Source organism: Serinus canaria, chromosome 10 (genome assembly GCF_022539315.1).
Source record: "Serinus canaria isolate serCan28SL12 chromosome 10, serCan2020, whole genome shotgun sequence".
Taxonomy (NCBI): domain Eukaryota; kingdom Metazoa; phylum Chordata; class Aves; order Passeriformes; family Fringillidae; genus Serinus; species Serinus canaria.
In genome coordinates, this window is record NC_066324.1 from 10,939,018 (window position 1) to 10,962,433 (window position 23,416).

The 23,416-nt window shown below is 39.0% G+C and overlaps 1 protein-coding gene and 1 long non-coding RNA gene across 3 annotated transcripts in view; one reads left to right on the forward strand and one right to left on the reverse strand.

Annotated features, from left to right (window-relative positions):
- Positions 1 to 3,987: 3,987 nt before the first annotated feature.
- Positions 3,988 to 23,416, reverse strand: part of SLC12A1 (solute carrier family 12 member 1) — a 43,804-nt gene continuing 24,375 nt past the window's right edge. For both annotated transcript variants that reach the window (XM_018914118.2, XM_018914117.2), the window contains exons 15-26: positions 22,008 to 22,107; positions 21,809 to 21,920; positions 19,232 to 19,372; positions 17,329 to 17,435; positions 16,406 to 16,488; positions 14,050 to 14,193; positions 12,033 to 12,164; positions 11,688 to 11,799; positions 9,221 to 9,307; positions 6,894 to 7,029; positions 4,858 to 4,925; positions 3,988 to 4,123 (exon numbers count right to left, since the gene is read on the reverse strand). In XM_018914118.2, coding sequence (XP_018769663.1) covers positions 3,988 to 4,123; positions 4,858 to 4,925; positions 6,894 to 7,029; positions 9,221 to 9,307; positions 11,688 to 11,799; positions 12,033 to 12,164; positions 14,050 to 14,193; positions 16,406 to 16,488; positions 17,329 to 17,435; positions 19,232 to 19,372; positions 21,809 to 21,920; positions 22,008 to 22,107 — 1,358 coding nt within the window. The remainder of the gene's footprint in view (positions 4,124 to 4,857; positions 4,926 to 6,893; positions 7,030 to 9,220; positions 9,308 to 11,687; positions 11,800 to 12,032; positions 12,165 to 14,049; positions 14,194 to 16,405; positions 16,489 to 17,328; positions 17,436 to 19,231; positions 19,373 to 21,808; positions 21,921 to 22,007; positions 22,108 to 23,416) is intronic.
- The window catches only part of LOC127059982 (uncharacterized), a 37,994-nt gene continuing 21,497 nt past the window's right edge, over positions 6,920 to 23,416 (forward strand). The window contains exon 1 of the long non-coding RNA XR_007778426.1: positions 6,920 to 7,065. This is a non-coding gene — a long non-coding RNA (uncharacterized LOC127059982). The remainder of the gene's footprint in view (positions 7,066 to 23,416) is intronic.

Consider the following 23,416-nt stretch of genomic DNA (forward strand, 5'->3'; position numbering starts at 1 on the left):
AAAAGAACCAATTTTATGAGTGGCCAGACTTGGGGAAGCAGCTGGGTTCTAAACTCTGCTTGAGGTAGCCTGGAAGCCCATGAATAATAGAGAGGAGGACTCATCCAAAAATATTATTAAGGAGAAAGGACTCAGCTGAGTGACACTTGTTTTCCTCCCAGATCTTGACAAGGGGAACAACCCCCCAGCCTTATGCTGGAGGTCTAAAACCAAGTTTACCTTGGTTCTGGGAATGTGTTGCTTGCTCTGTAGAATCAGTAAACCTTCCTGCATTCCTGATGGCTGATTAGCGCTGCTCTCCATCGGGCATTTCCTCCTCACTTTGAAAAACAATACTGAGATAAAGTGAAATAATCTGCCTTTTTCCTGGACTGAGAGTAGGAGTGGAGGCTGCTTTGTTGTACACAGAAAGAAACAGAGCCTCTTTCAGGGGTAATAGCCACAAAATTCTCCCCATTGAAGTTTTGGTGTTAAAATGAGGAGTTTTATTAGAAGAAAACCCTGGCTTTAAAAAAACGACTTCCCACCCCATTCTTAGCACAGCTGTCTCTTTCACAGTGATGAAGGTTTGTAGTTTAAAAGGGCTGTTATGATGTTGTGTGTTTATAATGACACTATTTTTGATTGCATATTTGCAGCAGCATGGGGGCTGTGGAATTTTGCCATTGCTTTTTACTCTGTTCCAGACAACCTTAGTGTGTTTGATTTTGTTTGAAACTAAATTTCCTCTGATGAAATTCCAGCCAATAGCATGATTGTGAGTTATTGCACTTGTTTGTGGAGAATGTGAGCTGCAAGTCGCTGTATTTGTTTGTTGCCATTTTTCCTTGCAGAGTCAAGGCCAGTGTGAGGTGTTCCCTCAGCAGTGCTGGCCTAGGAAGCTGCCAGGGGGGTGTGCCCTAGGTACCAGCATGAAGAGATGTTTGAACAGTGGCCTGACCTCTGCTGAAGCACAACATTTGCAAAACCTTGACTTTCCTCATCTGTAACTTGAGTGATGAGTCACTCATTTAGCAAAGAGCTTCAGCACTTGAGGTTTTTGTTCTGCTGCCAAGGGTTGGAGAGGTTACAAGGGAGACAGAGCAGGATCTTAGATTGATCCACACTCACTTCCTTGAAGTCCAATGACACCAAACCACCAGAGGAAGAAGTTTGAGGGAGACCCATGAAATTCAAGCTGACAATACTGAGGGTTACTCACAATCTGTCCCCACAGCTTTGCTGACCTCTGCCTGAGGGGAGGTGCCAAACTGCTAAGGGGAGTCAAATGAGTCAGTAGGAGCTAAGACTGCTTGTACCTGTTTGGCCCATATGTACAACTGTAGTGCAGATTCCTGTTACCTGTTGATGTCTCTGGCTTGTAAACTGCTGATCAGGTGCTGAAACTGCTTTTGCCAAAAAGATCTTGAAATCCCACATGGAATTAGAGAAATGAGAAATGTCTAGGTTTTCTGAGGATTAGTATTGCTCAGTCAGGAAAGCTTTTGGTAGGACTTTTCAAAGATGTAATGAAAATTGCTGAGTTTTAAGACTGGTAAAATTTCCTGTGCTGGTGGCTGGAGCTTTGTACTTTTGATGATGAAGATTGAGTGGAAACTCCTTCAAGTGTGAAGTAGGATAACAACATGCTTTTTGCAGTGTAGTTACAGTTGTTAATCCTCACAATTCATTGCCTTTTTGGTTAGGTAGCTTTTCTGCTTGTACTGTTGGGTAACTGATTTAAAAATAAATAAACAATCCCCTCAAAAAGAATCTCTGTTGGGATCTAGTGAGAAGCACATTGGAAGAATATGGTTCTTGACATCATAATCTGGACTGTGCTTTAGGGGTATGTGATCAAGATGGGCAGCTTGCCAGTGGTTGTAAAAAGATTTAAGGAAAGTGCAGTCTCTGAACTATGATGAAATGCCTTCTGTGATACCTGTTGGAGCTCCACTAACATTAAGAGAGAAAGGTAAGATTCACTGATGAGAGGAACAATAGTGGATCATTTTAACAGGCCCTTAGGCACAAGCTGAGCTGTGCAGGATGCCTAGGCTTTTGAACCAAATTCAAAATATTCTTTGTCCTTGCTTCATAGCAATGGTATTTTTAGACTTAAATGTCCCTGGTCACTTTACCTATGCTTGCTTTTGTTGTGAGTGACCAAATCCAGCCTAAATTATACAAACATGTGGAATTGGTAGTGCGATATAAGCTAAAAATGTGCTAGACAGCATTAGAACTGTATTTTTTCCTAGAGATGTCAAACATGTAATTAGTTTAGTTACTAACTTGATTAAAATTCAGCAGTTTTATGCATAACTTCCATAAAGAACTGTGTAGACACAGAGTTTGTGGTGATTGGGAGTGGGGCTGGGCTGAGCCTCATCCCCAGTGGGCACAGCTGTGAGCAGCACTGCCAGCAATGAGCCATGGAGTGCCCAGGGGCACTGACCAACCACAAAGGGAACAGAGGGCACACAGGTGCAATGCAGCAACATGAGGGGATGAAAGGTGCGGCTAAAGAACAAGGAGGGCTGAGGCTTGAAGCTTTCTGATTTAAACAAAGTATTTTCCTAGCAACTTCTACTCTCTGTTCCTCACCATGATTTCAGAATGTTTGTGGACCAATTTGGAGAGTGTATTAATCATGAACTATCTAAAATTGCAACTTAGATGGTAAAATTTTGTTAGTCTACCTACCTAATTTCCAAGTTTGTAAGAGACAGCTCTGTTACAGCTGACAGCCACAACACACAAGCAAGATGGAAGCTGAGGCCTGGTTTAAAATAATACAGTTAGTGAAACTCAGGGTTCCCTGACTTTCACGAGGCTTTCATGTTGATTGATCTCTGCAAAGGAGTTGCAGGATTACAGAAAATAAATAGATAAATGGTCCTGGATGGTCTTTAATTTAAATAGTGCTTACACATAGGATATAGCTTTACCCATTAAAAAGAGAAGCTGCTTTTCTTGACAGCTGAAATTATAAAGTACCATAACATTGCAGAGTAGAAAGTAGAAAAATTACACAACTTAATGAATTGCCTTTATTTGAAGTTAGTGTATAATTAATATTATTTAGAAAGTCAAAAAAGAGAGAAATCTTTTATATAAATCAAAAGTAAGGCATTAAACTCAGCTAATGAGTTTTTGTTTTTTAATCACATAAATCACTGTACATATTATCCCAATGTATAATGTCAGATTGTATTAACCCTAAGATTCATAGCAAAATTGTCAGAATATTTATTGTTTTACTATTTTTTGGTGAAATTTACTTACAATATTTAATTACTTCAATCACACATTTCATTGCATGTCAGAGCTTGAAAATGCATTATTAAGTCTTGTAATAAAGTCCATATTTTTAGACATCTAATTTTTTTATGACTAAATTAGAAGTGTGTGAATTCCTTAAAATTAGTACAACATTTTAGGTAAAAGCATCTGCTGTAGGCATAGGTCCTAATTTGGCAATATTACAATAAAAAATCATTGCATGTATTTACTTGCATTCTATCAGTTCATGACTTACACCTGATGGATGCCATACAGGTTTTTGTATCACAGATTGGTGCATTTCATTTGAATCCTGCTGTGTATCCATTAGCAACTATGATAGTGCAGTTTGAAAACAAATTAGAGATTTAATCCTTTCTGTTTTATCACTGTTAATTTTTTGCTTTCTAGGAAAAATATCAAAAACTTTTTCAATACTTTATAAAATCAGAAGAATTTCTTCTTTGTGTGCTCAAAATATTTGCTGTCTCATGACATATAGGTAGATTTTCATTCTTTTGCCTCACTGTACTGGAGTGTAACACCAGGGACCATTTACATTTTTTTTTCCAAATTCTTTGCTTTGGATTTATGAAAAAAAAAAACCTGTCAATTATGAAAATTTTAGATTTCTATTAAATGAGTGTGTCTTTGATGAACCATTGCCATTAAAAATGTAGCTGTTGGAATCAAGCAAGGCATATTCTAGGCACTGATGTTTATCTAAGAATAGAAAGTCAGTACATTTTTGTGGTTGCCCCTGACCATTAAGATTGGAGGAAGGTTCTTGGAGAGAATTTCTAGCCAAGCCATGTACAGGTAATCAGACACTGCTCCCTTTCTTGCCACAGGGAGGCTCCTGTTTGGGCAGAGGGAAAAAGAAAATTATCATTATGAAGGCAGGAGTAGCCCAGGCTTCTCATTAAAAACTAAGCAGAAAACATCACTGTTCATATACAACTCTGATATAATTACTCTAAAAGATTTTCATATCATATGGCCTCAATTTTCAAACCCCTGCTCACCTGATTGTACTGGCTATTAGCTGCTTTTGATTGGAGCCTTAAGCTGGTGAAGACTATTTTTGGGGTTATAAAACTCACACGTAGTATGGTTTTTTAAAACGGCAACATATGCTCAGTTTTGCATTCCATCAGTCTATTTGCTCATTTGCAGTTACTGTGAGATGGGAGTTTTAAAATATGGGTCAATTTGTGGTAAGCACTATATGACCACCCTATTTTTGAGACTGAATTGATAGAACTTCAGAGGTTTATCTGTGCATCACAAGTGCAAGCTTATTCATTGAAACTGTGTACAAAAAAAAAAGTGTCTGTAAATAAAAATCAATTCTGGAAAGGGCCTTTTTGGGTAATTTTATTGGTGGCCTCCTTTCCTTTATACAATTGCTTCATCACCAGGAAAGATTCATACTCTGTGCAGTCCCAGAGAAGCATCAGTCCAGATGCAAGTCCTCCAGAAGGTACTTAAAAGATTACTTTTGTGCTCAGTGAATTAACACAAGGGTTTCTGCAGCTCCAGTCCAGAATCCCATTACACATTATTCTTAGAATCAAAAATGTTGCAACTCACAGGACAATGAGGTTGGCTGCTCTCGAGTGTTCCTGTAAGAGTTCATTCAGACGGACTTGGCGGTAACTCTGATCGAACACAACAGGAAAAGAAAAATATCACTTAGGTCAGTGACCCTCAGCTCTGGTGTCTTAGGGACTTCTACACTCCCCCTTGCCTGCAAGATTTTCTGCTGCTGCTTTGGCAGCACTGGAAGCCAGGTCTGCTCTGAGGTCCAGAGTCTCAGACATGGCAAAATATGAGGCTAAGCCACACTTTTTGATTGGTGTAGTTATATTGGGGCCACTTTAATGGTTCACCCCTGTGTAAGGTTTCCTGGGGATAGAGATTACTTTTGTATTGAACTTACTTTATGGTCAAGCTCAAGTCCTCAATATTTTTATGGCTCAATCACAAGTCACAGTGAACAAGAGACCAGGGCAGGTTTATGTAAGATAGATGTATCTTAACTGATTTTGTAAATTTTCTCTTTCCCTAGAGAAAGTAAAAAGCAGATTTTTCTCCATTCAGTTCCTAAATTTTCCTTCTCTACAGAAATGTCACTGTTCTTGTACATACTATATAAATAAGAACCCTCATAATGAAGCCAGCTGTTACCTCATGCGAACCATCCTATAACATCACCCTTATCTGTGCTGCCAGGTTTTTATCTGTTGAATTGTAAATGTTCTAATGTCCTCTGTAAAATTCCCAGAACAGCCCTACTTCTGCAGATAAGGGACATGTCTTTCTAGATGTGTAAGCTAAACTTTTTGTTGCTGTTCTTGTTTTACCGAGTAATTTGGCATTTTCATATTGCTGACTCTCTTCAACTTTTGAGGAATTTTTCTGGTTCCTTAATTAGTGACCTAGACAAGGCCAAGCTTAATCATGTTTTTTTTTTTTTTCTATTGTATCCTCAGTAGTTCTGCATACAAGTGTCTGTTATTATATTCCTGTTATCTTTTATACTGAGGTGTTTTAAGGGCACTGACTCTCACTTTTTGATAATTTAAGGTGAGAATAGTTCTAAGGTTTTCTGCCCATAGCTCACTATATAACCTTATGCTGGTTATCAGCTCCATGATGAGGGTAGCACAGTGAGCAGTCTGCTTCCCAGCTTCTGCAATCAGTAGTGTAGTGTATTATCTTAAATCACCATTGATTTCTGCTTATGTTAATATGTCAGGCTGTGACTTCTGGCAGCTCTGAGCTCAGAGTTGCAATCCTTGCTCTGTTGAGGAAGTTACCAGCACCATAAAGTGGAGATAACTAAACTCCCGATGTACTCAGGTTAATTCCACAGGAACCATAACTGAAATTGCTAGATTAATTCTCTGTGAGTTACAGGAGAACTTGTCTCTTAAGGGTGAAGGAGTTTGCATCTCTTTGTCACTGGCCTGATGAGTCCTGGTGGTTCATTGGTAAAAAGATATTTTCCAAACAAATGTAAAGAGCAGACTGGGTGTAATTAACCCAGAGGATCAGCCAGCATCAGCCTTGAAGTTCCTCTGAACTGCAGGAGAGCTTCTGCATGGTAGACTGGTTTAGTCTTCATTCTGCCATTGAGGTAAGAATTCATGCTCAGCCCTGCCTTTGGAGAAATTCCTAGCTTAGTTGAAGTGTTTGGATTCAGTTCTAAATTGCCCAAAGTGGTGAATATTTGGAACTGCACCCTGTAAGAGATTCAAGCTCCAAAACAGTGGAGCCATTTAATAAACCTCAGCAGACCCAATTAGCTCAGGCTCAGTGCAGTAACTGTGTGGCTTCTGGTTCAGAGGTGGTTTTCATCTGGCTGGCTTTCATGTGGGCAGAGCTTCTCATCAGCCTGGAAAATACTGTGTAAACATGCCAGTGTCTGAGAGAGCTCAATAATGCAATCATAACACACCTCTGCATGCTTACAATATAAATCCAATCTGTAAATATCAAATACAGGTTTGTACATGTCGTGTTTTTTAATGCCATATCTGCTATTTCACTTTTTCTTACTAATCGCTTAAAACAACTGGAGGGTAAGAAAAGGTACATATGTTGAAAAGTAGGTGAGGCTTTACCTTCTCCTTGAATGCTTCCAGCTCTGCATCTGTAATTTTCCATGGAGTCTCTCGCTTTAATTTCTCAGCAGTTGTCATATCTTTGCAGCTTTCATGGAGGCGATATGGTTCAATCATCTCTTCAAAGAATTTCCAGCTGAAACGGGAATTACAAAGGAGGTCTTGCTGCAGGGTATGAACTCACTAACTTATTTCACAGTTACTGTGTATGACGGGCCTCACTGATAATAATTATAGCTGAAAAACATGCAAAATCTTTAACTATTTTTTGCTACATTGTGCCCCAAGTTATATCTGTGCCACTTCTGTATGTTTGGGTTATGTGAGAATAATTAAAAGGTTATTTGAGGATAATTAAACACTGCATTTAGCAGAGAATTTTCTGTGTTGTCCTGGTTCTAGCAAAAATGCTGAAATGAATTTTACAGTAAGTGCAAACTGCAGTATGTTGGTTGCTAATATTAACAATGAATATGGGTCTCCTCATGAATACTGAACATTTTATTATTGTTTCAGCACTGGCTGGACCAATCACCTCACTGATAGAGTTTTAATGCAATGGATAAGAAGGTGATAAAAATTACCTGTTACAAGAGGCTGAAGGAAACACTGTAGGGTTTTTTTGCTATATGTGGACTCAGAATTGTGTTCAGATTTTCTCTAAATTTCAAGTTGTTTCTTGAACTTTTGAATGTTTTCATCTGAAGAACCTTACTGTCCTTCAGTACTTCCTTGCTTGCCTGTTGTTGAAAATTCACAGAGACCTCAGGGAGTTTCTTTTGTATGGATGTGAGAGTATTTCTCTGAGCACTTGGTGCTGACAGGCCTTGTGTGAAGTGAAGCAGACTGGGCACAGGCTGGCTTTGGCTGTATGGCCAGGAAGCCAAGAGATGGGTTAAAGGCTGTGGTATGCAGCATTTAGTGTTGCTGTTGCTAAGTTGTCAGTGTTTGTCAACATCCTCACTGTCTGTTTCAGTATGTAAAATAGTGCTAATCCTCTTATTATTCATTAAATAGATGAAGTGCCAGCTGGAAGAGAGATACAGTGGTCTGTCTAGCAAGTGTCTGGCATATAACTCACTTTTTTCAGTTCAGATAGTGCTGATGCAGCAAATGTATGTGGCTTTTTATGTTAATGCCAGATAATAATTCTTTTTGATAGCTTTTATTTATATAAAATTATTGCATTGTACTGGAGGAAAAACAAGATGTGTATTGCACAGTTTTTTAGATGATTAAAAGATTTTACTTGAGAGATCAAGAGGGCACTAAAAGGGGACTTTAGTTATCTTGTTATAAAACCTTTATATTCTTTAGTTGCATTTCTTCAGTCAAAATCTCCAGTGGTCCATAGAAACTCTTGTGAGCCAGGTTAGGCTCTTGATCATTCTGTGTCCCATTTCTACACACACACAAAACTTTGTTTTTGCAAAGTTTTGTGTGTGTGTAGAAATGGGACACAGAATGATCAAGAGCCTAACCTGGGATTGGACTTGAACCCAGAGGAAAGGCTTTGGTTGGAGTAAGGAATGGGATGGAAGAGAGTATAGCAAGGGGGCACATTTTCAGAGGTGTTTTAAGACTAAGAGCAATGCTGTGAATTGAATTTAGGATTCAGTTATCCCCTGAACAGCTTCCTATGTACTTTTTTCCTACATCAGCAGAACAAATAGATGATTTCTATGGAGATATGTTTTAGAAAGCAAGGACTAAGTTTTGGGTTGTTTTTTTAATTTAGTTAACACAGTTGGAGGTGGAGCTTTTTGAGCATTGTTTTCCCAACTTCCGAACCTCTGCTTAAGAACATTAATTCTATAGATAAGTTAATTTTTAAAACTATTAAGCCTTTATTATATCTGAGTGATAGGGGAACATTGTAATGTTGACCTCATGGGAGAGAGGAAGTTTGCTTGTGTTTACCCAGAAAAATATTATGAATTTATTGTAAAACTCAGAAAGGGTGAGTTGACAATGATGGCAAATTTACAGGGGAGTTGTGACTGACTGGAGTTTATTGCAACCTAAATAAATATGAGAAGTCATAATAAAATGTCAAATTTAGTGGCTCATAAGTATGGTGTCTAATTAGTCTTTACAACATAAAGAAAAAGACTATACATGATTTTGATTCTTTAAGCTGTGATTGTTAAAAGGTTCTTTTCTTTTTCCTGCTCTTGGTCTGATTACAAACTTATTACAATGAAGGGACAGTGTTATTTTGTGTTGTGCTTTGTTGGGTTTTTTTTCCCTTTTAATTTTCAACATAAAAGAAATAAGCCCTAGATAAAGGCTGGCTGCTAAATAGTGGATTTGGTAATGCTTCTTACCTCTCTTTATTGGGCTTTATATTGATATCACAAATGATATTAATATCAGCAAATTTTATTCTGAATTTGCTTAGGAGTGAAGCCATCCTGAAAAGAAAAGAGAGAGTGTTTTATCACTGTACTTTGGAGTGCCTTATATCAAAGAACACTTGTAAATGAGTTAGACAACTGCATTTCATATCTTATCTTTAACTATATGACAAATTACTTTAAATGCTTTAGCGTTAAAGTTTCTAATTGCAGAACTGGATTAATGTGATTACTGTATCATAATTTAACTGATAATTGATGAAAATCACAAAATAAAAAGAAATTAGTAGCAGACAGAGGGCAGGGTGTTTACATTTTTGGGAAAACAATGGTACTTTAAGTATTCCCAAAGGCTTGAGTTGTATATGAAGAATATTCAATATACAGCAGAATTCTCCAATACTTACAGAAGGCTTCTGTTACTCTGTTACTGTCAGAATGCTGTGGATGGAGTTTTACAATACTGGTAGTGCATGTGTTGGTCAAAATTTGGTCCAGAAGGTCCAATACTTAAAGAATCTTCATATTTTTTAATTTATTAATTTATATTGATCTACTTGCATGTTGTCTTTACACATTCATAAAAAAATAATTTGCTTTTCTGCCCTTCCTTGGCAGAAGGAATAGTTTATAGTTTTTTGTGTGTTTGTGTTGAGGATAGAGAAGTTTAATTAGGTTAGTTTTGCCCTTGTTTGAACCATGGTTGGGATCTTGTGGTTCTTCCCCACACCTCCTTCTCCCACCTCCTTTTTTTGTTTCTATTTTTGGTACACAAGGTTTGGATTTTGAAAAGGTCAGAGAGTTCCTAGGAGCAAACCATGGTAGAAATACATATTTGTTAATGACCTGAGAGTTTACTTTTTCTTTTAATGTATTTATATAAAAAGAACATACAGCTTGTATAAATCTTGATGTCCCTTGTGACAATCCCTGTTTTGAACACGATAAAGAGCAAAATCTTGACTTCTGTGAAAAGGTTTTAATATTTGGGGAATTACATGAAAGTAAAAGTCCAGTTAAATTTGACTTCTGAATTCAAAATACATGGCTGAAATTGTACTTGGATGATTTAGTATTAGATCTACCTGGGAGGAATCACCCAGCCCAGACTTGTCTCTTTGAAGGCTTTGGCATGTGGCAGGTAGGCCATGTTTTGAGAAATGCTGATGTTTATGTAGCAACACAGACACATAATAGTTTCTTGGGGACAAGCTGGGTCTTTTTCAGTTGTCCTGATCATGCTGTTTACTCTGGCCTTTGTGGGACAAGCAGTGTATGCAGGTGTCAGAACTGTCTCTGTGGAAGCTGTCATGTTTTGACAAATCCTATTTGCTGTCAAAACTTCCTACTTCCAGCAAAATCAGGTGACTAGAGGGTTCAGGTTCAGGAGCCTGTTTGCAGTCCTGAGCAGCCAAGACTGGGCAGACTCTGGACAGGAGGCAGAGAACACTTCCCAGCAGATCCTTGAACAGCTCTAGGGCTATTTTAACTCAATTACAAGGATAGTTTGTACAAACACTTGTGAATCTCTTCTGCAGAGGTACATTTACTTTAGGGTACTGTTTAAAACTGATGGAACCACAGTGGAATAAAGTTTGCTCTACGTGTTCCCTTTTGCTTTAAGGGAACATCCTGTGGCAGCTGCCTTTCCCAGGCACTGTGTTGCAATGCTAGTGAAGCTGGTGATTCTAACTCCTGTCCTTGCACCCCTCTCACTTGTTTGCCTCTGGAGTTTTGGCTGGACATGTTTTTAAGTCACTACATGGTGCTTCTGCTCTTTGTTAAGCAGCCACTGACTTTCATACCAAACTGAGCTGCTTCTACTGGTGATTAAATGGCTGTGCTTGTAATGAGTGAAGTGCTTAAGAAGGAAAGGTCCTACATGCAGTGGTGATAAAAATAAATTTGTATTAGTACCTTTCATTTGCTCAAAGGCAAATGATTATGAAATCTAGACTTTCTTTAAAACACTGAGTAAAATCAACTTGGCCTTAAAGTTGATTAACTTGCTCTTTAACGTCTTTCTATTTTACCACAGTTAATCACATTTATGTGAGTTTTCTGTCTATGCTATTTGCTTATGAGAGCTTCATGTGCAATTTCACTTCCTGTTACCTGGACAATCTCATGTAAATCCCATAGAAGTAATTATATTCTCATTACAGAGTGCAGACTGCTCTTCTCAGAGTAGGGAATATGAACTATTAATGGGAAGAAGTGCTGGATGTGAGTTTCCTTTGGTAATCACCATTTGCTGAGCCTTAAGGGCTATGCCATAAGCTTAACACCTTTCAATCAAGTACATTTTTTTTTCATGCTGCCCACAGTACAACAAACCAGTTGTGCTGAAAGTTTCCCACCTTCTTGCTGTATATGCATTATATTCAGCATCAATTCTAATTCTTTAAACAAGTGAGACAAAAAAAGTTATATTTACACTAGTTTTTCTTCTTCAATCCTATTGACTTTTCCTCCAGTGAAGATCCTTAATTTACAATTCTTCCACTTCTTCCTGATAGTTAGAATGTAAGGAATTAGGATTGTTAGACCTGGAAGAACATAGAAAATTGGAGGAATGTCAAATTAGTAAATTGTATGGTAAAAAATTCCATCTTTCACTTAAGCAGTGTTGGATGTAAGTTAATTTTAAAACATTTAATCCTGACAGAAAGTTGATTATGTAAGCTTAATAAAAACCAGTTTTATGCAACTTCCCAAGTCTGCTTTTATATTTGGTAACAGAGGAATCTCTCTCCCTGTGATTCTTACTCAAATTCCTTACCTCCATCATCGAACAGCCACCAAATGTCAATTGTACCTTTTCCTTGCTTCTTTTTAAATTGAGTGCTGGCTTCTAGCAGCCTCTGATTGAATTCACCCACGTGCATTGACTGTATGGTGTTAATGGTGCTCTCTGTAATGAGAAAGAAAAAAATGTGGAAGGATATCTGATAAGTGAGGCAATAAGTAGCTTTAGGGAGCCAAATGGAGGGAAAGCTTCAGGAAAATGAACTGTTTCTGACATAATTTCTAGCCTTTAAATCTGAAAAAAAGGTACAGAGTAGATGCTTTGGACTTTTAATTTTCTCACACACACAGAAACCAAAGCTTGTGTAACACATTGTCACTAGACTATAACATTTTGAAAAAGGTTACCTGATTATTTTTTCTCTGTCTCTTTTTAGTTAATGTAAAATTCACTGGGGCCTTAAAAAGCAATTGGGAAATATCTGATAGATTTTAGAAGTAAATGTGTCATTTTGCATCATTTACAAGCTCAGCTGTGTTGTAAAATACAGAGCTCCCTGAAAGGTACAGTGAGAGTGGATGCAATGAGCTGCAGGGACAGCATAGGTGAAGCTGGAAGTTAGGAAACACATGCACACATGGATGTTTCCCAATGCTGACATGGTCACTGATAATTGGAAACAAATTTTGGTTCTTGCTGTTTGCTTGGCTGGCTTGAAAAGATTCAGTCCTGACTGTACTAACAGTGCCTTCTCTCATTCCACCTTTTGAGGCCTCTGGCTTTATTACTGCTTCTCTTTCAATGATTTGAAAGAGATGGTGTCAGAGCAGTATTCTAAGTGGAGGCTTCTTTAGAGGTTTTACTCTGATCTGTTAGGTTCTGAAAATGCTTTGTTTGGTTTTCCTTTGTTTCTGGAGTGTGTACAGGATAGTTCCAAAGCAGTTACTGGCTTTCCTCTACAGTTCTAGCATCTCTACTGGGAGATGGAACAACTCTGGGGAGTATGAACACAAAAACAAAACAGAGAGGTGGGGCTATTTATTAACATCATCTGTCTAATACAGAGAGCCAAAATGTGTAATATGTATTTAATTTATGCATTTCTCAACTAAATCAAAAAGGGAAGTTGAAACAGGGAATTGTCATAAAAATATGTTCTACTGAAACAAAATCAACTGAAGCCTGCCAGCTGAAGAAAAATGGTATTTTATGTTCCCAGTCTGTAGATCTCCTGGCACCTGTGGGAGTTGCATGCACAGCCAGATGTAATTGTCTCTGCAGGTGCTAACTCTCAAAATACATGTCTGTGTACAAGCATGGCTTCAGGTGGGTCATTATCATTACCGACTAGCAGTTGTGAAATGAGACCTTAAATTGGGTCTGTATCATTTCACTACATCTGAAATGTAATGTTGACTTCATCACCTGCACATCAATGCGTTAGTTATTTGACAGTATGCTGTGTATGTACTTTCAGTGCTTTTCACCACCTTCACTTGTGCATTCTTATGAAATTGTGCTTAGACTATGGAGCAGTTGTGCTATTTTTACCTGGTTTTCAGCTGTGTACTGAGTTTTTGTGTGTATATTAAGCAAAGTAAGAATGCTTGTTCCCTGCATATTGTGCATATGTTCCTATTTTCTTTAGAGGAGGGGAAAAAAGTTTCAAAGCTTTTTTTCTGTTTAAAAGCTTAAAACACCCTATTACAAAAACAACCCCAAAAGCCCCTCAACCAACTTCTTCTGAATTCCTCAAATTTTAATAACCATGTTCTGTTTTTGTCAAGTAGCAGTGAAGATAAGCTGAGCTGAGAGGTTTATCTAGCAAATGAGGGGCAATGGTTGTGCTGCAGACAGCGTGTCCTGTGAGCAGAGCGTGTCACTGTGCTGCGTTACAGGTTTGGCCACCACAGTTTGCACAAGGGAGGTTCTGTTCCAGGGGCTTCTGTGTGGCTCAGGAGTTTTTGGCTTGGAGTAAATTCCAGTTTGTATATTGGTAAAAGTGTGATGCATTGAAGGGTTGGGGAGAAATTTTCATTTTGGAACTTACCCTTCTTTGTTTCGTGTTTTGAGATATTCAGTGTGCTGGCTTTTTTGAAGAATCCACAGATGCCCCTTTTTCCTTCTTCAAAATCATTTTCTTTAATGGTGGCTTCAAGTGCCAATCTCTCCTGCTCCAGCTTCTCTAATTCCTCTGTATATTAGAAAAAGTAAGAGAACTGCTAAGAAATTGCTGTCTTTAAAATGAAATCCCTTACTGAGCAAATGGCAATGATGTAATTGGTGTTGTGGTACTTTGTAGACAGTGTAAAGCTCCTGGTATGAAAATGTCTCTTAAGATGCTTTTTCTTTGCAAACCAGGGAGGGAGGGAGGGAGGAGAAGCCCTAGCTTGGGATGCCTGTGCCTACAGCACTGTGGTGTGCCAGATGCTCTCAGGTGGTCTCTTCCAAATTCAATTCAGTATTATGACATTTTATAGTTACATGCAATATTATTTATTGAGTTATGTTTGTGGATGTTTAGTTGGTTTCTTTAGCCAAGAATTTGCAAAGACAAAAAAAAATAAAATTGCAAAGCTGTTTTCCTACACTGGGGAAGCTGAGGTATTTAGTTCTAGCCTGTGGGTCTCTTTTCTTAGGCAGTCTCATGGTTTGTACTCTGAGATTCTCAGAAATACATAAGGATCCTGAAAATGCAATCATTCTCCATGCAGAAATATTTTTCATGGGATTTTTTTTTAAGCACTAGTTGCAAAGATGTGAGATTTATCCAATCAATTCTGTAAACTTAGTAATAAAAGAACAATTTAATCTTAGCATTATTATGCTTTTGCTGAGAAAAAGGTACCATGTGTTATTGTGGCATATATTATGGTGAGGCACTAATTAATATGATTCAGGCATTTGCCTGCAGAAAACTTATTTCATAAGGAGATCTTCTATTTGAGTAATAAATTGACTAAATATGAGGTAAGTTCATTGAAGACATTGCATTAAAAAGTAGAATAAACCCTCACTAGCTAGACATTATTAACTCTGTTAGCGCTCAGTTGGCAACAGAAAGATTATACTTTCTTTTAGTTTTTAATCAATGACAGTCTCATACTTCTGATTATTAGACATGGTGATAGCTACAAACTTAATGGTTACTCAAAACTAAAATGTCAGTTTTTCTATTGAACAGAATGCTGTACCAAGTATAAGAGGAAATTATCATTCTTTTCCACTACAATGACTCTGTGTCTGCTTCAGAACATTTCTTTGTATTTGAGGTTCCCCCCCTTAATTCTTTCTTACTCCTTGTGTCACACTTGGAGAATATTTGCTCATTTGTAAGATTGCAGAGTTGTTTTCACTGTATTTTTACAGGTGTTCCAATGACTGTATTTTGAGCACTCAGTTTCTGACTCACATCAGGCAGAGATAGGCAGATACCTCTCAGAAATCACCGGGGCTGAAGACAGGGTTAATTATTTTGGAATCTTTTTCTGAGTCCCTGTAGTTTTTCCCCGTGGGTCTCCAAGCATATCAAGCTGCCGGTGTGAGGGCGTGCTCATCTACCCTTGTTGCTTAAAGGAGTCTCTGGTGCCTTTTCACTCTGCGGGCTGATTCCCTTCGGGGGTTCGCTCCTTCAGCCGATCCCGCGATGGCGGCGGGCGGGCAGCAGGCGGCAGCAGAGAGCCGCTGCCCGGCTCAGCCGCAGCGGGAGCACCGGGCCCGGCTGGGCTCGGCCTGGCTCGGCCGGGCAATTCCGGGCCAAACTGGGCCGGGGGGAGAGCTGCCCTGCCGGAAACCTAGGGAACCGTTCCGCCCTTGCCTCCCAAAGGCAAGTCTCCCGAAATGGGGGTGGCATGGCGAAAGGGTGGCCCTTTCCCCCTGGGATGTGCACTGCTAAGCTAGGGAAGAAGGAACAGAAAGGGGGGAGAGAGAACTGATGTTTCCTGCGGATTTCAGGTTTTTGTAGGCGTGGGAACTCTGTGGGACTCAGTTGCACAGAGATGGTACCAAAAGTGCAGCTTCCCCTTTCCTGTCTGTCCCAGAGGTGTCAGGTAGGCAGATAGGGGAATGTTTGCCACGAGCAGGAAGGAAATATGCAGCAGGGTAACTGGCTGCTGTGGCACAATATGCTTTTCTTGCTTTAATCTGTGCCTGTGCTGGAACTGCTTTGGGAGTTGAGTTCTCTGGGGTGCAGAGCCCCTTAATGTGTGAGTCTTGGACTCCTGTCACTGCCAGTGATCAGAAAGGATTTCAGGCAGGGTTTAAACTGCACAAGCAAGGACAAACTGTGGAAGTTGTGATGCAGGAACTATTCTAGAAAGCAGATGGTGACTCTTCTGAGTGTCAGAGTCCTCCTTATGCTGTGCATCTAACCAGCAGAGCTATTCAGCTGTCGAGTCACTACATACCTTGAACCTGAAGGACCTGAGATATATCAAATCCTTGGCTAATTCTGATGATAATTACACCGAGCTCAAAATCAAAGGCATCACTGGAAAGAAAGAAAAGGAAGAGTAAACATGGTTTTACATTGTGCATGTTGATGAGGAAAGCTATTTTGAAAAGATCAGTGAAAGTGTTCACAGAGAGGCCAGACTAGGTAAAATTGCAGAAGGAATTGTCCCAGATAAATTTGTAGTACTTCTCTTCCCTCATTTAAAAAAGGTTTGATTGGGCATGGGAACAGATCAGCTATTCCTGAAACGGGTCTTTCAGACTGCACTTTTTAAGGAACTAGGTTGCTATAGGGTAATTTTTTCCCCTTCTCTGAGGAAATAACAAAGCTGAGGTGGGTTTTGTTGCTCTGTAACTTGCTTCAGCTTCAGAAGTGAGTTTTGAGCAAGCATCTATGAGAAGCCTGTTCTAAAATGACTATTTCCTAGCTAAATCCCAACGCACAGAACTGCTGAGCCTTAGGCACACATGAGATTTGAAGCAAAGCTCTTCCTCTGTCTCTTAGGCTTAAAAGAGGAACTCCATGATGTTCTCTCATTCCCTTAGTATGTACATTAGCATTGTTTTTCTCTGAGCTCCTGGCCACTAAAAATGGAAAAATACAGTTCTGCAAAAGTTCTGCTGAGAGCAGTGCAGCTTCTTTAGCATTGTCAAGCCACATCAGCTCTGATGGTGCCAGGTGTTTGCTAAGCTGATCCTATGAGGTGTGGGAGCCAGTGAGCCTTTTTTGGTGGACAATAACTTCAGCCACAGAGCTAGGATGTGTGAGCCCAGGTTTGTACCTATTTGCATTGTTTCTACACATGAAATTCTCTATGGAAATGCTACATTAATCTAGTCTAAGAGGAGTGAAAAAGGAGGTACTGAGCTGACTTACTGTATAATGCCCACATAGTTCTCAACTTGAGTGGCAGGTGCACTTCTCCAGTCCTTCTTAAATCCAATCACCAGGGTGTTTGGTTTCATTCTACCCAAGCCTGAAGCCTGCCGATATTAAAACACTGCTTGAGAGAGGTACACATGCATGCTTTTACTGTAAATGAAAAGTAATGGCAAAAGATAACTGAAGTAATGTTCTGGAGACACAACTAGATTACATTTCATAAATGTCCTTCATGCTCATACCCATGCAGAAAGCAGAAAGATTAGCTTTAAATCATTCCAACTATAAATTATTTTAGATGACAGAAGTGTAGTTTTGCTAAATTAGCATTCATTTGCATTTCTTCTGACATGCTCTCATTAAAATGGTTCAATAACTTGGAATCAAGAGGGAGTTCAAGAACTGTTTGTATGTTCATTCTGATATAATGTCATAAAGCTTTTATCAGCTTTGGAATACTCAGTAGATGAAGTGGGTCTGTAGTCTCTTAAAACATCTCACAGAGATGAGATACACAGAGAAGGCATAGGCTCCTAAGAATGCCTTGAATTTGGAAACTCTTGTTTCATTTGATGTGTTCTTTTCAGAAGATGATCCAAAATCAGCTGAGCAGGCTTTGTAGATATATTTATGGTTTATAAACAGGATAAAGTGGTCCTGGGTGCTAAAACCTAGACAAGTAAGGGAAGTCAGATCTCGATTCAGCTAGCCTACTGTTTATAGAAATCTAAATATTCAGTGTACTGGGAACCTTTAGGTGGAGACACACAAAACACCAGCTTGTAAAGTTGTTACACTAGCCAACATTTTGCTACTAGCAAACAGAAAATAGGTAAAAAACTCTTGGAACCTTGGTGGGTTTTTTGAGTAGCAGTGTTTGTGTTGAAATCAGCAATTGTTGCCGATGTCCTTAGGTTGCAATAATGATGATATGGTTATCCTTCTGTTTGCTGGAAGGGAATTATTTGGGGTCCAGCAGTTGACTTTGTCAATAGTGCTTATGTAGTAATGAAAAGGAAGAGATCATCAGACTGTAGCAGTTCTCAAAACCATCAGAAAGATCTCCTACTGAGACAATGTATAAGCCCACGATGAAGTGTCTTTGTGAGGCTTTTACAGAACAAAGGGATCTTTATTAATGGCATTTCATCTCGCTCAATTGTACTGTCCATTCAGCAAGTGTACAAAGAGCCCTGGTAGGACACCAGAGGGTGACTTACCCAGAGTATTTTAGTTGGCTCCCCACTGTCTCACTTGGCACTGTTGTTTTTTCAGCAGTGTATTTTGTGAAAATCATATGAATTTTCTCTATATTTTGCCTCAGTACCTATATGTTTAAATATTCATATATGCGAGAGAGGAAAGGAGATGGGAAAATGAGGACAGTGTCTCTGTGCCTTCATTATGGCCATTTTAAATGGACTGTTGGAATTATCTCCTGCATTCTTAGAGTAATAGAAAAATATTGCAGACTTTTATTTAAATTACCTTCTTGCTATTTGCAGAAAAGAAATATTACACATTTTCAGTTTTCAGTTATTGCCAAAGCATTCTCAGATATTTAATATGCTGTGTAATACCAAACAATAGAATTGATTTGAAGTGTATCAAGTGTCAGCTGCATAGACATTGATATGTTGCCCTGTAGAATCTTCTCTTTTTTCATTATAGTGTCTCATTCATTTAGGAGAGAATCAGTATGCCTTGTCTCATAATTCCATAGCCCAGAACTAGATCTTTATGAAATAATCTGTAATGTAATATACATGTACCCCCTTTCTGTCTGTAACATTTCCCATATATATGTAGAGCTTCTTCACAAGCGAATAGTAATGTCTCACATAAAGGGATGCTTTGATGTACACTCTCCTGTGTGTTCTGTAAACAAAAAGCTTACTTGAAGTAGACTTTTGACTCCATCTCTGAAGCTGTCAGCTGCCACTGCTGCATAAAAAGCTTTTCTTTTGTTCTTTGTGAGCCAGGCCTGCTTTTTTTCCATGCCACTGTTCATCTCCTTAACACACAGCTTGCGTGGTCCCTGCGTGAGACAGTAAAATATTATTATGAAGGCTTTGTATTGTACATCACACAGTGATTTTGAAGGAGTTACCTAGTCTGCTGTGGGAGCAAATGGAGAGAGTCAGAAAAATACCTTTCTAAAAAGGGTCCACAGAGATTTAGGCCTTTGAAAATATCTGTGCTGCAAACATTATTCACATTCTGTTTGAGAGGGTTGAGGCTGTTAATGCTACTTAAATGCAGTGATTCTGACAGAAGGAAGGAGTACTATGGATTATAACATCTTAAAAAAACATCAAAGCATCTCAGAGAGAATAAAGTCCCTCCCTGGCTTGCTATGTGAAAGTGTCTCAGCAGATCTAAATATACATGGTGAAGTTCCTGTCTACTGACATAAGAGAAAAGAGTTGATGAAATGCAACTAAAGATACAAATGCTTTTGTTGCCAGTTTTCTTGCTGTAATCTTCTGGTAGTTTAATGGGAAAAAATCCATGTGCATATCCACGTCACAAAACATCAATATCACTTAAAAAGGATTTGATACTGGATGTATGAAGAGCTGGGAATAATAACTTGAACAATAAGCTTGAAGTTTCATTGTGAGTAAGGAAGGGAAACAAACAAGTTTTGCCCTTCTTCCCTGTCTCTCAAAGGAAAGCACCTGAAGGTGGTTTTGTAACTGGCTTGCACAATAGGTTTCTGCTTGCCAAGGGGCCAGACCCACCCCTCTCCCAGGTGCCTGTCTGTGTCCTCCCCTGCTCCTCCTTTGCACCTGTGGAATGTATGTGCAATTGTACAAGGAGTCCAGTGAATTTGCAGACTGGGGACTAACTCTGAAAAAGTATTTTACATGAAGGCAGGGAGTAAAAGCAGAAAGAGTCCCTTTTACTAGAAGCTTGGACTGTTCAAGCCAACATGCAGCCATAAACTCAGAGACAAGTAATCTTGAAATCATCTTTATGTTCTGTTGTGATTTTTATTTTGTCCATTTCTGAGCTACGTATTGCCATGTTCCTGGAAAGTTTCTTGCTGCTTTTTGGAAGGAAAGAATGGAAGATATTCTCTCTGGCATGGTGTTTTAAAACTTTATGCATTGCTAACAGTGTGTCAGCTTTTGAGGCAGAATGTGCTGGGTGTTACATTTATGGCTGAATAGTCTTGCTGCATTTGTTGTGATATTTATTGCAGGCTGCTCTTCGATGTGATTGTGAATTTTATCATCTGATTTTTACCACAATTTTGCAATTCATAAAGGTTCATTTTGTCACACTTTTATTACCAAGGAAATTAAATTTCACTTAAGTTGCTGAAGAAATAATTAGAAAGCCCCCCTAAACAATTACAAAGCTTATACTAATGAAATGGTCTTTGGGGTTTTTTGTATCGACAGGAATGAAATCTCATTTCTCCATAGAAAGTACCAATATTAGAGAAACATGCCTAAGAATTCAGAATACTTGCTGAAACTTAACTTTAGGAAGCTGCATAGTCCAGGATCTTGTCAGGATTGGTTCTATGCTTAGTGAATTCAGTGGGAAATCGAACAATAATTATAGTAGGGAAGAATTAGGACCATTTATTCTTTATAGATTCGTTTGATTTGGGAAGAATCATGATCTTCCTTACTCAGTTTCTGCAGTGTGGCAGCATCAAATGAATTGTTCTTTTACTGCTATAGAGGAATACATTATCTTGGCTGGACTGATTCTATTATCTAAATTCTGCAGCCCCATTTAGTTCCATGAGCTGTTCTGGTTTTTTTTTTTTTTTCCCCTCTCTCTCAAAATTAAAAGGGCACTGTAATATTTGAAATGCATTTTCTCCCTACACTACAAACCTATCTATTTTTGTTCTGTCCTAATGAGAGACTAGATCTTCATTCTCTGAGATACATCATTTGCTGAGCATTTATTTCTAGAAATACCCTTTGCTCCTCTCTTTAGATCTCAGAAGAGCATGTTTATCCTCAAAATTAGCATTGTAACAGTTTTGGAGGAACCTCTGCAAAGAGAGCTGAATTAGTTGCCATACCCCAACTCTGCAAATCAGTGACAAAGCTGAAAATAGAACCTGGGTAATTTGACTGTCACACAATAACCCTTCAAATTTTCAAATTTTCTGTTTTGTGTGGTTTGGGGGTTTTCTGTTTTCTAAGCCTAAAATCTTTCCTTGTAATGTTTTTGGTTTTTTTCCCTTCAAACCATTTTTGTGTTCACCTACTGTGAACTTTGAAATGCATCTCAGTGAGGCATTTACCAGCAGGCTTTGTATCAGCTGATAGCTTTCATGTCAAGAATTATGACAAAATTAATTCTCAGAGCAAATCTTTGGGGGTGTGCACAGCTGCCAGTCAGCACCAGTGGGAGCACTGTGTGCTGGGTGAGAGTGGGGTGTGTAACAGAGACCTGCAGCCCCCACTGGTGCTGGGTGTGCAGATGGGGGGAGTTCCCTTACCGTGTACACTTCACAGCAGATACACAGCCCGTTGTTCTTGGTGAAGGCATGGGTGATGTCCAGCAGAGCAGGCCTGACCATAGGAGCTCCTGTTAATGCTAGGCACTGGGGTCTGGTGGGGGAAAAAAGAGAGGTGGTGTATAATTGGCTGATGTACAGATTCAGGACAAGCCATTCTGCTGTTCACTAGTAATCTTACCTGAAGTTTTTAACGTGGTCTTCCACTGTTGTTAAAGCCAGAGCGCTGTCTAAGGCATTAACAAAGTACAGAGCCTGGGTAGAGGAGCCCCAGTTTACTTCTGCATATGATAAAGATAAATAATGCACATTAAACCACAAGCTTCTCCTTATATTTTGTTGCAAAAATGAGCTATGGTGTTCTCTGTGAAAGCAGAGTATATTGTCTTGTACTTCATAGATACAGATCTGTTCTTTGTGCTTCATAACAGAAGGAATTGGTTTTGCTTGTGTGATGCAGAAAACCCCATGCAAGTACATAGTTTCATTCTTTATTTAAATGTTGTAGGGAATGTTCTTCCCCTACTTAAAAACTGTTTTCTTATTTGTTAACTTTGTGTCCTTCTCCCATTAGAAAATGAACAGCCCTGAGTTATGTATGTGGTGTGGAATTTCAGGAGGTGCAAATGAAACCAGTAGGAAGGGAAATTGCTGGTGCCAGTTTGCTCTGTTCTACTGTTTAGGCCAAAAATTGGTCTCCAAAGCCCATTTTGGCATATACATCTTTTCTCATTATTGTGCAGCTGTTTGGTCAGTGCAGACTTATAAGAAATGTCTTTCTATGCTTTGAGATCTACACGAATGCAGATCAAGTCCTATTATGCCAAGATACAAAGCAATATTAAGTGCAACTAAGTGGAGGTTTGGTGTAAAGTCACCTTTTCTCAGGAATATCAGTTTTTTCTGAACCCTCCAGTTGCTGGTAAATTACTGCTGAACAAAAGTCACTCTCTTAGCAGGAGACAGAGGGCTTTTGTACTGCAGCTTCAGCTAATTTAACCAAGCTTTAAGATGCTACTTTGCATTAAGGACCCTGGCAATCCAAGAAAAGGGTAGGAATCCTGAAATGTTTTTGACTGGAGATGGGTGTGCTTTCCTGCAGCTGATGATAGATTTACAGGGAGAGAAGCACGGACCATCCCAGTGGATGTGAGAGAGCACAGATAGGGAGGACAGGCAACAGCAAGAGAAGCCATAACACAGTCTCAGACCAGGTGTTTCTGTCCCAAGATAAGTCCAATAAAAGTACATCTGTTGCTGGGAACCGTGCCTCTTTTATTTGTTGGTTTTGTTTTATGTTTTCGGCTACAGAAGTAATTCAGGTGGTTAGCACCTAAATCTGTACCTGGGTTAGTTTTGTCCTGGATATGAATAGCCAGACTGTCTGGCTTGCACAGCACACAGGTTTTTGAGGACAGCTTCTGTGATTTGTTGAGCTGCTAAGTGTTTTTTTCCAGCAGTAAAGTGGGCCCATCTGTCTTGATTTATGGGGGAATTGTAGGGAGGTGCTGGAGGATGATCAGTTCATAAGTAATTCAGCTTACATTTTTGTTGTATAATGGGCAGCAGGTTTACATTTTGAGTGAGGAC